Consider the following 14,672-nt stretch of genomic DNA (forward strand, 5'->3'; position numbering starts at 1 on the left):
CTAGCTTATGCTTAGGGGCTAGCCTTACCCAGCTTCTGGCCTGGGGGGAGGGGGAGGGGGGTCAAGTCATAACCAGTTTCTGGTTCTGGCCTAGGGGGGGGGGGGGGGGTAAGTCATACCCAGCTTATGCTTATGGCCTGGGGGGAGGGGCAAGCCTTACCCAGCTTCTGGCCGGGGGGGGGGGGGGGGGGGGGGTAAATCATATCCGACTTCTGGCCGAGGGGGAAGTCATGCCCAGCTTATGACCTGGGGAGAGGAGAGGGACGGGGGAGTCATACCCAGCTTCTAGGCTAAGATTAAATAGATTTCCAGAAGGGAGCAGCTGGCCCGCCCATGGGAACGGCGAATAGATAGGTAGGTACGTAGGTTTACCTCAGAAAAACTAAATAACAGGTAGGTATTGCGTGTACATCGAAATGATCTTCATAGCAATGTCTTGTAGCCTAGGCAGAGTGTATCTGCCTCAGCTATACTTATTGTTAGAAGTAAATAAAATAATATTTATACATTTTTATATTTTACTTGGACGAAGATATGACTCTAACAACACTTATGAACACTTTATTTGAATAAATCGCCAAATATACCATCGCGGAGACCCTAATCGCGTCTCCGCGTTCCATTGAATCGTATGAGCGTATGGATTTTTTGCGATATTTTTCACAATTTCTATTTAAAAAAATTACCTATCGATAGCTTACTTTATTCTGATGAATAAATGTCATAACAAGTTTTTCTCTAAAACTGATAGTTTGGCTAGAAAAAAATATTTTCTATCCACGCAGTACGCCGGCAGCGTTCGGATCGGATATAATGACGTCATCGGTCCCGCGCCGGGCGGTCAGTGAACTTTTTTAGTAATTTGGCTATAACTTCGTCAATTTTTGTCGTAGAACAAAAATTTTTGGACTGTATATTAAGGATTTCTTAGACCTATAAATCTGCATTCACAGCTAAAAATCGAAATGATCCTCATTATCAGACAAAATACAGGAACTATGGGATTATTATGCAAGCAATTATAGTCAGGAATTTTATGAATCTGAAAGATCTTTATGTTTCTTGTATATTTTCATTGCGCTTCTTCCACCTTCGCCCTGATCATCACTTACCATCAGGTGAGATACAGGCCAAGAGCTTCCTCGTTGTGGATTTAAAAAAAATGGTTCATGGAAAGAGTTAGCTTTTTCCAGCATAATGCGTGAATTTCGAATTTTGTTCAACTACCTAACTGTGTGCTTACCATGAGTTTACGTTAGGTGTGCTCGCTAGCGACTGCGTAAAAAATGACATTAATTGTAGGACATATTGTGCAGTGCCCCTAGCGGCTACTTTCAAGAAACAAAATCTTCATAGAGATTTTTGACGTACTCGCTAGCGAGCACACCTAACGTAAACTCATGGTAGGTACACTGGGTGGACTGTTTGTCCCAGGTACCTATACACAATTATCAACAACTTCGAGTGTAGAGTCTCCAACCTTCAGAGGAGTGGGTGCAACACGGACATTAGACATGATTTTTGTCTTGTCCATTGACTAATATTATCATTATCACAGTAGTTCAACGGTCGACGGAAATCGAACTAGCGACTGTCGAATTGGCACCAAAATCGTTGTCGCCTCTAGATATTAAAATAAACAACTAAACATTTTTCTTTTTAGGCAAATTGGCTAGTAAAAATATAGATGTGTTAATGTAATGTACTTTTAAAAGAACACTTACCAAGTGCTAAAAACAGCACAGTCAGTGCCGGCGATGTCATTGACCTGCCGGCCTCCCGGGCCGCTCGCCCGCATCTGTGGCAACACCATCAATCCCAACACTACTGGCACATCACTACTCCGCCCAACCCTTCACTACTCCACTGGCTGCCAGTGTCACTGTCACTGAGTATTGTCTTCTGTTGATTTACGCGGGTGACGAACATTCGCACTGTCTTTTGTTTTTGTATTCGAATTTCAAAATTATGCGCTCACTTTTTGTTTTATTTTCGTATTCCAATTTCAAATTTACGCACTGGCTTTGTTTTGTCGCACTCGAATTTTGACACTTTTTTTTTTTGCACACTCGAAGCTTTTAAAACTTAGGTATCTACACACTTCTTACTTGTTTACACTAGTTTTGCTTTAGATTTTTAATTTAGAATATGGTTTCACTGAATTCACACTGGTTTGCTAAATTCTAGGTGAACACTGAACACTCGGGATTTCGTTTTTTTCACTGATTTTGTTCACACGATTCACGTCTCCGCTGCAGTCCTGTGAACAAGGAAATGAATTTATATTTATAAAAAATACTTTCAATGTAAAAAAAAATACCTGTCTAGGATACTACTTATTTTTCTGAAAGATACTTTGGACAATTTTCTCTAACTGTAATGATATTAAAAAAGAAACACAACCATTTCTTTTAACGTAGTTAGTTATACCACAGAATAATAATAAGTACTACGTACAGAAGTTTTACTTCGCGAAGGTATTTAAAAAAAGGTATGTTCAATGTCATTAACAATATGGTGTAATTTAACCTGTCTCAAGAGTCAAGCACCATTTTGTTGACAAACGTCAGTGATCGGCACTGCGCCGAAGCTATAGGGCTGACTTCGGTAAAATGATGTGACGTGAGGTGCCAAACTGCGGAAAATGGCGGAGGAAATACATGATTTAGTATGAATTATCATGAATAATATTAACTACTTATATACCTCTCAGTGTCTTGAGGCAACTTAAAAAAGTACATTCTGTGTTTTTATTATTATTTAGGCAGTTAAATACTGCACAGTATTTAGTACGCCATTTTCTTTATTTTCTTCCATGATACACAAGAATACGCGTGCGTGAGTCAATGTTCGCTCGTATGTGAGGCCTTGTCGAATAGTATCCTGTAGGTGGGCCATCGTGCGTGTTTTGTTTTCGATGTAAACTCGCGGAGATGAACAGGCCTGGTTATACCAGATCCTCTAGCTATCAATGAAGCATTTTCAAGTTTGATTTATAAAATAATCATTAAGTTGGTAAACCTATTCGATGAAACATCAGAAAACACATATTTTTCCAAAAGAGGGAAAAAAAAATGTTACAACTACCTAGTGTTGAGCTAGTCCATGCGTTAAATTTTAGCAAAGATTGTGTAAAACCACGACTCAGTTTCGACGTGGCACTGCCACTTGTCTGGCACTCCGCCACTCGCCGGCCACTCGTCGGCCACTCGTCCGCCACTCGTGAGCCACTCGCGGGTAGCGGAGTGGCCATTAATGTTTTAAAGTATAGACTATAGCCTCACTACATTCAGATTATTGCATAATATTGCAGTATTTAGTGAATGGATTGACGTTAAGGATTGTTTTCATTAGAGAGATGAAAAAAGAAAACATAACCCTCCTTTTGATGCAGTCGGGTAAAAAGACAGATAGCTACTTCAAGAATGCTCTTCTATAGTTTTCCCACTCTCTTATAACCTAGGTGTTTTCAAAAAGCGAGTGAAAAAGTATTTACACATATTGATTAATATTATGTAGAAAAGTTTTCTCTACCACGGGCCGGAAAACGTAGCGTAGATTGCTCCCACTAGGTGGACAGATGATCTGGTGAAGGTCACGGAAAGTTAGCAGGCAGCAGACCCAGTCATTGTGAAAATCCTTTAGGGAGGCTTTCGTCCAGAGTGGGCGTCATTAGGCTGAAACGAGCTAAAGAACTATGTTGTAAAAAATATCACCATGTATACTTATAAAAACATCTAGGTCACAAAATAAACTAATTAGAAACGTAAAACGGCAATTAAAACATTTAAAACGTTCTAATTAAATCCAAAGAAATTGACGTCTTTCTACAAACGTACGACACATGTAAATGTGAAAAGGCTTCTTTTCAGCAAGTCAGTCAAAGGTGAAAACGCTACGTAATCCAATATAGGGTTGTCACAGTTTTAAACAAATTCTGTTAGCAAAAAATAGGGTAACTATTAAAAGAAGGAGAATTTGGATGCTCTGATGAGCAATGATTGAATGATGCTGTAGTGTCTCGGTCTCGTTGAGAGACATATCATCCGAAAATAAAGTTACTCGAAAGTATGTGGCAAAAACGGTAATATTTACAAAAACTAGTTGTGGAGAAAACATTACGTGAGAAAAATCGAGTGTTAAGAGAAAATTAACAAATTAAAAAATATATTCGTCGATGAAAAAAAGGATGCTGAAAAAAACTGGCAAATTGAAAGTTTTCCAACTGGCCAGTTTTTTTTGTCGTATAGCTAAGGAGCCGGCCGCGCCTGGAACAGCTTTTAAATTGCATTGTATTCAAAGTCAAATCAACTCATAATTTTAAACAACCTAGATCAAAGACACATAAAAATAATTTTGCGTTTCTATGCAACAACTTGCAGAATTACTGAGCGGATTTTGATGAAACTTTACAGTCTTACTGTTTATACTACATAAATACTTAGGCTATAATTTTTAACGATATTTCTGTGGCAAACCAAAATTCGCTCAGGCTACAGCAAAATGTAGTTGAAATATTTACAAGAGCTGCTAACCCTATTTAGGGTTCTCACAAACGGCAACACTAAAAGGGTTGGCAAAATAAAACCGACGGAGGTGTCGAGGTGCTTTGTAATATTAATGCGACCAGCCTGTATTATGTAACGCCTACGTAAGGGCCATTTAAACGACAATCCAGTTTTGCAGGATCCTGCATTACTGGATACCGCAAAACTGGATTGCCGTGGGAAGGAAGGACTCTTACGTAAACACTTTTTTAATGTTTAATTATTTTTACCTGTTGTCAAAAATAATAAAATGAAAAAAAAAAAGTTTTTTTATTTTTAATTTACTTAAACATAAATCGATTAAGTTAATGATTCTGACGCTCCTGGGCAACAGTTTGCAAAATCTCTCTCTATAAATTTAGATAATTATTGTCCATCGTTATTATTTTAATAAATAAGTAAGTGTTTTTACGGTTCCGTAGGTATTTAAAACTGTACTGGGGATTTTCTATGTGTAAATGCCTATTAATCATCCCCGTGTTATGATGTTTAGCATTACTACATATTTCTACCTTAGGTACTTATACAAACACGTCTTTGTTTTGAAAAGCACTTTACACGTCCTAAATCTCTAAAATCTACATTATTACTGTTTGGCTATAATAATGTACGCAAAACGCGTGTGTTACGTGACTTTGGGCTAAAATAAGTACGTAAGTGTTCTCGATTTCGAACAAACTAAATGCCTGTAAATATCTCCAGGGATACGTCATTTCAACATTGTTAGTATAGAAAGAGATTTCGGCTAAAATCCAGCCTGGATTTTGATTGATTAACGTATTCACAAACATTACTATGAGGTCTCACAGTGCACGCGGACGCACAGGGTAACACATGAACCTATCGCATTTTGCTGTTTCAAGTAAGCAAGCATCGTTTGTGAATACGGGCGTAAGTGACGTAAGTGCCTATAAGATTGACAGAAAGATATTCGTAAGTCTAAAGAGCCGTGTAAGTGCTTGTTCACGTAGGCACGCGCGGGCGCGGGCGCGGGCGCGGGCGCGGGTAACGTCGCGAGCTCGTGTTCATATTGACGACCAGGCGTTCGCGCGATTGTGACGTATTGTCAGAGGTCGAATTATGGACGACGATCTTTTATTTTTAACCGAAAATTCATACCTAAAGTGGGAGATGCTAAAAATTAGAATTGGTGTGCACGAGATTAATAAAGAAAGAGAACGGTCGGTATGGTGAATTTCATACTTTATATCGTAATTTGAGAGAACATCCTTCAAGGTTTTTTGGATATACCAGGATGAGTGTCAACTGTTTTGATTACATACTGGATTCAATAAGGAGTGATATTTCAAAAGTAGACACAAATTTTCATAAAAGTATAAAGCCCGAAGAAAGACTATTTGTAACTATAAGGTGAGTTAAAAAAAAAGATTTTCTTAGTAAGTAATTTATAATTTTCAATCAAAATCAAATTCAAACAAGGTTCCTCTTTATTATTTAATTTAATTAATATTATCGTTATCAACTAAACAACATTTCTGTTCATATGATGACTGTGTTTACTTTGCCAAATAGGAGTTCTAGCCTGAATAGCACTAATAAACTCTTCTGTATTGAACGACATGATAAAAACGTGCTATCGTTTCTAGCGACAAGATCAAACTGGTTGAACTTACCTGACGTCGTGAGTGAAACGCGCGCGCCGCCGCTAGTTTGACATGAACACACACAAACATCTTCACGCGTTGAAATTACCGCGAGCGCTTCGCGCGCGCCAGTCGCTAGCTTGCCCGCTAGTTAGACCGCACGTGCGTTTCGTACGTGAACACTTGGAATCACTACATATGTTTGATATTTCGTCACCGCGCCCGCGCCCGCGCCCGCGAGTCAACGTGTGCAAGCACTATGGCTAAGAACTCATGGCGCGATTTTCACCCGCGCCCGCGGCGGTTGTGGAAATGCGGTTTTATTTCAAAACTCACGGGAGCGGTTTTTGCGCGGTTATTTTAAGAACTCATGGCGCGATTTCCGCGCGCTAAGTCACTGGTACAAAATGGTCGCCCGCCGATCGGGCAGTGTTCGCGCGGGCGAATACCGCCGAGCGGGACGCGCATACAACCGCGCCCGCTGCGGGCGAAAACCGCGTCGTGAGTTGTACATTAGTTTTACATAAGTATCTACATTCTACAGAAGCTACGGGCCCGCAACCGCCGCGAGCGCGGGTGAAAATTGCGCCATGAGTTTTTAGCCTAATACGAGATTTGAGAATATATTAAAATTACACACAAACAATGTTTGAGGAATATCTACAAGGCTTTGTCGATTTGTCCTCGTTTGTATTATATTCTGCGGTTTAGTTTCGTAGTTTCGAGTAGAAATCACATTAACCTAGCATTTTGTAAAACTTATCATCTATCCTATTTACTATGCCGCACATAATGTGGGCAGTATTTTAATTCATAAAATAGCTAGGAAGGCTTTGATATGTCTGAGAAATTTCCGTTTACATTTCAACAACAAAACTGTAGTTTTGTAGCAAAATCACTTTGTCTCCTGATGAGACCTGCGATAAGCACATTTATTGCTTGAGGGCTTTTTTGCTTTTGTCCCTGGATTTGTGTTGCTACATCGTCTAGAGACAGGCGATTATCACCTTTATTGTCAGACAGACAAGCAATAGTCGCCTTTATTGTTAAAGGAAATGCCCTAATGGCCTACGTTTTCAGATTTCAGGCTACGAAGCTTTTTATTTTCGAAGAATACTTTTTTTTAACTTGATGCCTTTGGGTATAATATACACTACGGGACTATTCCCACCTCTCGTTCCCACCGCTGCAACTTCTAGTAGCCAGGATCTACTGACCGCCAATAAAAACCCAATCAGTGAAGGTCAGGTTTGTCCCGGAGAAAAGTAAAACTGTCAGACACGCAACGAAATTAACCAGAAGAACATAATTATGAGGAGTTCGCAGTTAAGGTTCGACTTCCCTCCAAGTGGATGACAGGTGACAAATAAAGGTTCAATTACTTATAAGAAAAGATATGCACCACGGACAATAAATACCAGTGTTGCTGCTAGTGACATCTCGCTCACTCAGTTCTTTGTTGCTCTATTCCGCTAGGGATATTAATTTTAAGGGCCAGATCCGCACGCGTGCTTAAATCCGGATCACTGGAAAAAGGCACATCACTTCAGCGTCAAAGAGAAGGAATTACATTTTTTAAAACAAGCTATCCAACGATTTGTTTGCGATCCTTTCCAAGTGGATTTTAATCTAGATTAAATCCCTAGGGAACTGAGCATCGCACAGATACCACTTTGTGACAGAATTAATTAAAAATGGCGGCGAAGTGTCACGTCAATATTGTAGAGCTTGCAAAAGTTTAGTCAACTATAACATAAGTTACGGTATTTTGGAGCTTAACCAACTCGTATGGTCAGTTAACGCTAAATTTTCCATTTACTTCTGGTATATTAAAACTGTATAATAATATTTTACGTTCCGAATTCATCTTTGAAATAATTTTCTTGCTTCCCCAACCCATCTGGCCAGTAAATATTTTATTTACTTGTGATGCATTAAAAGGTCTTCCTTCTGCAGTGAAGACCAAATGATCTGTGTGCTTACCATGAGTTTACGTTACGTGTACCTACTCGCTGAAACTGCGTAAAAAATGTCATTAAATGTATGACAGATTGTGCAGCGCCCCTAGCGGTTACTTTCAAGAACTAAAATTTTCATAGATTTTATTGACGTACTCACTAGCGAGCACATATTATTATGGAAACTTATGGTAAGCACACTGATGATGATAACCTTAACTTCGAAGAGTTGAATTATATTTTTAGTGATAAAAGTAACACTTTGTATTAGAATCTGCATGAATGTTTGTAATAAAATGTGTTATTACAATTTTATAATTATATATTAAACCAACCTATATTAAAAATAATTCAAATTGTTCAATACCATAAAATTGCGGTTGTTTATTAGGTGATTACATTTTCGTGGTTTATCAATAAAGCTGTACCATCGGCAATAGTGTTAACTATACATTGCCTGTCATGTCGTCTCGTTCTATCGCAAAGAATCACCATTTGATGAGAGCGAGAGCAAAAACGGAAATGGATAGTTAACAGTGTGGCCGTGTGTAGGTACAGCTTTGATATAATTTTATCAATCCACTGAACTGACCAATATCTGCATTAATTAAATTAATTAGTTCATAATTACCTCAATATCCTGGTCACTAATTAAAAGCACCTTTGATTGCTAATCTGAGTATAATGAGCAAGGTATTTGATTATAAGGCAGGAAATTATAGAGTCGTGACGGATGCATATAGTTTGAGAAGTCACGGATGCATATTGTGGCGGATCATTAGTAGACAGCACTTCTAAATTGGTATAGTAGGTGCTCATCTACTTTAGAAAAGGAATTAGTTTTTATTCCCAATAGTTTGGGTTTTACGCTGATGTGTCAGACAATTCTTCCATTTCAACAGATTAATAACAATTTCATATGTTTATTACGATTTTTGTATAAATCTGGGACACCTCTGTCATAACTGATGATAACCATAGATTCAAAATAAAACTAAATTGCAGATTTTGCTTCTCTGTATGTGGGGGTTACCAAATAGTCACAGTGAAACTCATTTGTAAAAACAGAATCAAATGAAATAAGAAAAAAAACAGTAAAACAACGATTCCAAAAATTCGTTAAAAATAACTGCTTTATTAGGTCATTAATTAAGGACAAATAAATAAACATAATTAACATTTAGATAAATAAATAAACAAATTTTCCTGTACCCAATCAAATCGATTACAGCGCTATCACTGTAATTGAATAAATTAATTAACAACTTCGGGTCATTAATAAATTCAATTTGCCTTTTGAGTCGCCTATTAAGAATGTAAGGGGAGGAAACATCTGCTTAATTAATATGCTAATGTTGATTACAAGTAAGGAAATTACGGAGTTTTGAGTTAACTTGGACGTTAAAGTACGGGCTGGCCCAAAAACAAATGCACTTTTGAAAATTCAAGGAAATAACAAGGTGACAAGTGACGTGCTAATATCTAGACTTACAGATTAAAATACTTAAATACCTACCTAGTAATTATTACCTAGTAATGACTCTCATATAAATTTGGATAACTTGGATTGACCAGTCCCCGAAAGCAGCGCCTGTTCACAGACATGACGAGTGAACCAGCCATCGCTTCACTCGACCATATTAGAGGGAATGTAACGACCCGCCTCACTACGCCTACTACTGTATAATTTTGTAGTTCAATGTTTATTTTTAAATTACATCTTTAAAATAATTTCCTTGACGGTTACAATTTTCTTCCAATCTTGCATCAAAATTTTTAAAAACTTTCTTTAAGAGTTTCCTCGAAATGGATTGCATTGATGGCATGCTCAAAAATCACATAAATCACACTTTAAAATGGTTTTATCACTTTGAATTTGGACTGATTGGCAAGATTTCAAATCAGGCCTTATTTTTATATTTACCGAAGTCTAATTTATTGTTGTTTGGATGCGGATTTTGACTTGTGGCCCTTTCGTTTCTAAGCAGCGATAATATAAAGGTTCATCTCATTTCATACTGTGGACCCAAAATACATGTATATATAAATACACGTACTTTTGTTAATATTCATGTCCCGTAAAAGCTATGATTCAGTATTTTGAACATAAATTCATGAAATTAGCGCGACGACACGTATGATAAATTCGAGAAGCTTTTAGCATAGCCTGTGCAAAACAGCCAGGTCACTTCAACATTTATCACTTAATATTTTTACCTGCTTGCAATGAAAATGTCAAATGGATAGCTCTTTACTTAAAATGACGCAAGTTGCATTTCAAAACTTGAGTAAAAGGCTGAATATTAAGCATAGAATGAATGTTGAATTCCAATTTTAGACCAATCACAGGGCAGAATCTATGACTGCAACTGAATCGAGTTTTGTGTTTCGTTCTATAACGACCTAGTATTAGATCATTGGTGCGACCCCAGTTTTTACATTCCACAAAAGAAAAAATAGCAAAAGCTGCTGAAAAGTGTACGTGTTATTCTTCAAATCCACGTGAGTCCTGTTATTAGGTCTGTAAGAGATCACTTCCTAGCGATAAGACTAGGTGTGTTGTTTTGAATTTGTTTTTTAATTTGTCAGTCCGGGATGAAAATTCAATGAAGTCTAAGGGCCTTCGCCCACGGCGAGCGCGCGTTAGTAGCGATGCTGTCGCTACTAACGCGCGGTAGTCGCATTTGCAACGCACTACAGAAGTGATGCCAACGCGCTACAGCTACAGCAGCGCGACTGCATCGCTACAAAAAGTGGCCGTGGGCGAGGGCCCTTAATAAAAGAAGACTGTATTTTAAAATTGTCTTCTTAATATTGAGTTTACTGATCTACTTAACCTACGTCTTTAGTAAACAGGGCATACGTAAGATGGTTTCACGGGGAGTAGATCTTAATCTCGCCCCACACCATTGGAAGGTAAATACCTACCTATAGCACTCTCCGTCGGTTTTGTTTGCATTTAATTTTGTACGATAGAGAAAACGTAAGGTAGAATTGTGTAAAGCAATCGTTATCATTTGACAGTTCATAACATACGATTATTCTGTCAAACGCTGACTTTATCGTACGTTATGAACTGTCAAATGATTACGATTGCTTTACACAATTACACCTCTGAGACTGTTAAGGTCTTATTACAGATACCTATGTAAGTATGTGTTTTATCAACTGATTATTGCTATGTTGTTTTTTATAATAGAGTAGCATAGGTAGGTTGAGTTGCACCACCTTATTTTAACCGTAACTATAACCATAATTGTTATTTTTTGAATGGAGTTTGACAGACTTGACGTTTGACGACCGGTCCTTCGCTGCAGCGTGTTAGTAGGTACAATAATAAGGCTGGGTTTCACCATCTTACTTTAACATTAACAAACGTCAAAAATATGTCAAACTCCATACCAAAAACATCGGTTATCGTTACAGTTACCGTTAAAGTTGGGTGGTGCAACACAGTTTAAAAGTATAACCTAGTAAAGACTAAAACAAAAGAAGGAAAAGCAAGATGAAATGTTTGAAAAGTATGAAACCCCGCAAAGGAATTTAATCCTTAAAATATTATATTTCAAGACGGATAAATTTCGAATTGCCTGAATGACCACATTATCCGTGACATTGTGGAGGCAAGGAAGAAGATATGACAGAGCTTTTCCATTAGGAAGCTTTTAAAAGTGCGGAATGGTTTGTTTAATTTTACCTACAAAGGAAGTTCAGGTGTTGGTTCGAATCCCATGGGGGCAAATGTCAGTATGTTATGCTCAAAGGCAGACAACTATGTAAATACTAGCTTTTGCCCGCGGCTTCGTTTGTCACAGATCGTAATAAATTATATTATGTTATTCTGGGTTATAAACAATAATAGGTACTGTAAAGTTTCATCAAAATCAGTTCAGTAGTTTTTGCGTGAAAGAGTAACAAACATCCAGACATCCAAACTTTCGCATTTACGAGTATAATATTAGTAGAATTTAGCATGTAAATATCAAATTTAGGGATCTCCAATTGGTTTTGGAAGAAATCTAATCAAATCTAGAGGGTGAATTTGCAATCAGTGTCCAAATTTTAGGAGCGACTCAGAATCAGTAACTTACGATTCACGTAAAGAAAACGTTTTTTTTTCATATTCACATAAATATTTTTATCCGCTGCGCGCGGTTTCAAAATTGGTATACGTGGATAATTTATTTCCACAAATAGCTTAATAGACAAAATGGTCGCGAAAATAAGCCTTAACCTTTAAAATTAAAGATTAGGGGGTGCGAATTGGATTTTCAATATTATTTTTGCCGCCAAAAATACCACGATTAAAAATAATTAGGATAAAGTAGTATTGCTAAATTGTTCTATAGAGCTTATTAAAAAAAGTATGCTGTTTGCAAAATCACCCGGCATGTACTCTGGTACACAACAAGTACTCTGTAAACAAACTTAAAAACTTTTGTGAAGTGTTTAGACGAGTAATGTTACGTTCAAAGACAGACAACTTAAGTAAGTAAATATCGAACTAGGGGATCTCCCATTGGCCGTAGGGGGAGCTTAATCAAATCCATATGCAACCTGATCCATATTTGCATAGTATAGTCAAAATTGGATCTCAGAGGAGCCCCGAGGTAAGGCTTATACTGACAAGATGTGAGCGTGGAAATTTCTAGGATGTATAGTGAATATAAATCGTATCTAGCTAATGCTTAGAGCAAAATTGAACTTGTAACTTTCAGATGTTACCTAGATAAAGTATACAATAACATAACGAATGAAATAACCATGGCGCCAAGTACACTGAAGTTATACCTATTGTTGGACCGATAGTTGGACCAACCTTTTTTGATATACCTATTGTCTACAAGCTTTTATACTTTTTTTTATTATTTTTGATAAGTTTTGTTTTTAAAGTTTGGAGTTTGTTTTTGATTTGGGCATTTTAAGCAAAAGTAAACCTTCATTTCAACCGAAGGTATTTTTAGTTTTTTTTGGCCGCCCAAGCGGCTGTCCACCACACATGCACACCTATGAATAAAAGCTTCACATAGTAAGACGAAAAAAATTTACTTACTTTCACTATGCTGAACTCGAGAACAGGTGTAAATACTGATCCAAGATCAAAAAATCACAGAACCAACTATTTTCAACACAGACTAAACACCATTATCTGCTAACACTGACATTTGCATCTCATCATAATTATTATTGTTTAATAGAAACTAAACGCTTTAAAGTGCCGTTAGAAATGAATGGAAGCGTTGGGCCACTCACGCGCAGACGAGGCCGCACTGGCAGACAGACTTTGATGTCTATTTCTATAGCACATCGCGTTCTGGTGTAGTGATGTCGAAGTATCGATGAAATTTTGGTAAATGCTATCGAATTGTGTTCGGTTATTGGGGTTTTTGAAAGTTAATTATATAATTTTCATTGTAAATCCCAACATCTGTTCTTTTTCTGCAATTCAAGATAATATTTTTGTCTAGTATTTATAACCATTACAACAATACCTGCATAACATTATACCTACATATTTATACGATTTCATTTGCAACGTTTGTAAAGAGACGCGCGCACGGGTAACTTTTTGTCATCGTGACAGTGTATCTTTTTCATTTACACTTTTAAAAAGAAAGACAACGTAGTAATTATAATCTTATCTATGGAGAGACACTCGCCTTAACGGTTCTATAACTCCAATATCCACACGTTTCTGAATAATTTCTGTATCTATGCAAATTACAATCAATTTGAGTTTACCTAAATTTCAGCTGTGATCGATGTGTCAATAATAATTTGCTGAAGCACCACACTATTTCACGCTTTGACATTAATAAATTAGATGGTACTGAATGTGTACGGTCATATTGATTTTGCCTAATAATTCATCAATTTATGTCGATAATTTGTGCTACGTTGAAGCACCACACTATTCCAGAGTAATGAAAATATTAATGAGATATATCATACGGTTTGACACTAAAAATAGATGCTGCTATGATAATTTATCAGAGTTAGAATGGTTTCAGTAAGTTTACTTATCATTCTAGACTTTTAATTGGGTATTCTTTGATATCTAGGCCTATATTTGAAGTAATTTCATAACACGTAACTAGTGCTTTTCAAGCATGTAGTTTTTCCGAGCTTTCCAGCGACTTGGCCCACTTTTATCTTGGTCTACGGGCCAAGCCGCTGGATTGAATTTTTCAATATTTTTTCTCCCTGCAACTCGGCCCACCTCTAAGATTTTAGAGTAGATTTTTTTTAATAATAAAACATTGAAGGTGGGCCCAGTCACTGGAAAAAAATATAATTAAAAATTCAATCCGGCGACTTGGCCCGTGGACCAAGCTAAAAGTGGGCCAAGTCACTGGAAGATTAAGTTTTTCTAATAATTAACATTGAATGTTTCGTTAAAACTTATTTTTTATTTATTTAACACTAGAAGTGCCGAAGATTACGACCCCCCTAAAAGCGCCGCTGGGTCAATTTTGTCCCAGCATGTATTTTGTAACATTTTTTAGTTTCAGGCATGAATATTATGGTTAAAACTATTTGTAGTATCCTTAAAAAAAGGTTTA

At 37.2% G+C, this 14,672-nt stretch overlaps 1 protein-coding gene across 1 annotated transcript in view; it reads right to left on the reverse strand.

Moving 5' to 3' along the window:
• The window catches only part of LOC135082997 (neuropilin and tolloid-like protein 1), a 291,125-nt gene that overhangs the window by 53,930 nt on the left and 222,523 nt on the right, over window positions 1-14,672 (reverse strand). Inside the window, exon 2 of the mRNA XM_063977758.1 lies at window positions 1,725-2,260. Coding sequence (XP_063833828.1) covers window positions 1,725-1,764 — 40 coding nt within the window. The 5' untranslated portion in view covers window positions 1,765-2,260. The remainder of the gene's footprint in view (window positions 1-1,724; window positions 2,261-14,672) is intronic.

This window comes from Ostrinia nubilalis, chromosome 22, assembly GCF_963855985.1.
Source record: "Ostrinia nubilalis chromosome 22, ilOstNubi1.1, whole genome shotgun sequence".
In the NCBI taxonomy this organism is placed as follows: Eukaryota; Metazoa; Arthropoda; class Insecta; order Lepidoptera; family Crambidae; genus Ostrinia; species Ostrinia nubilalis.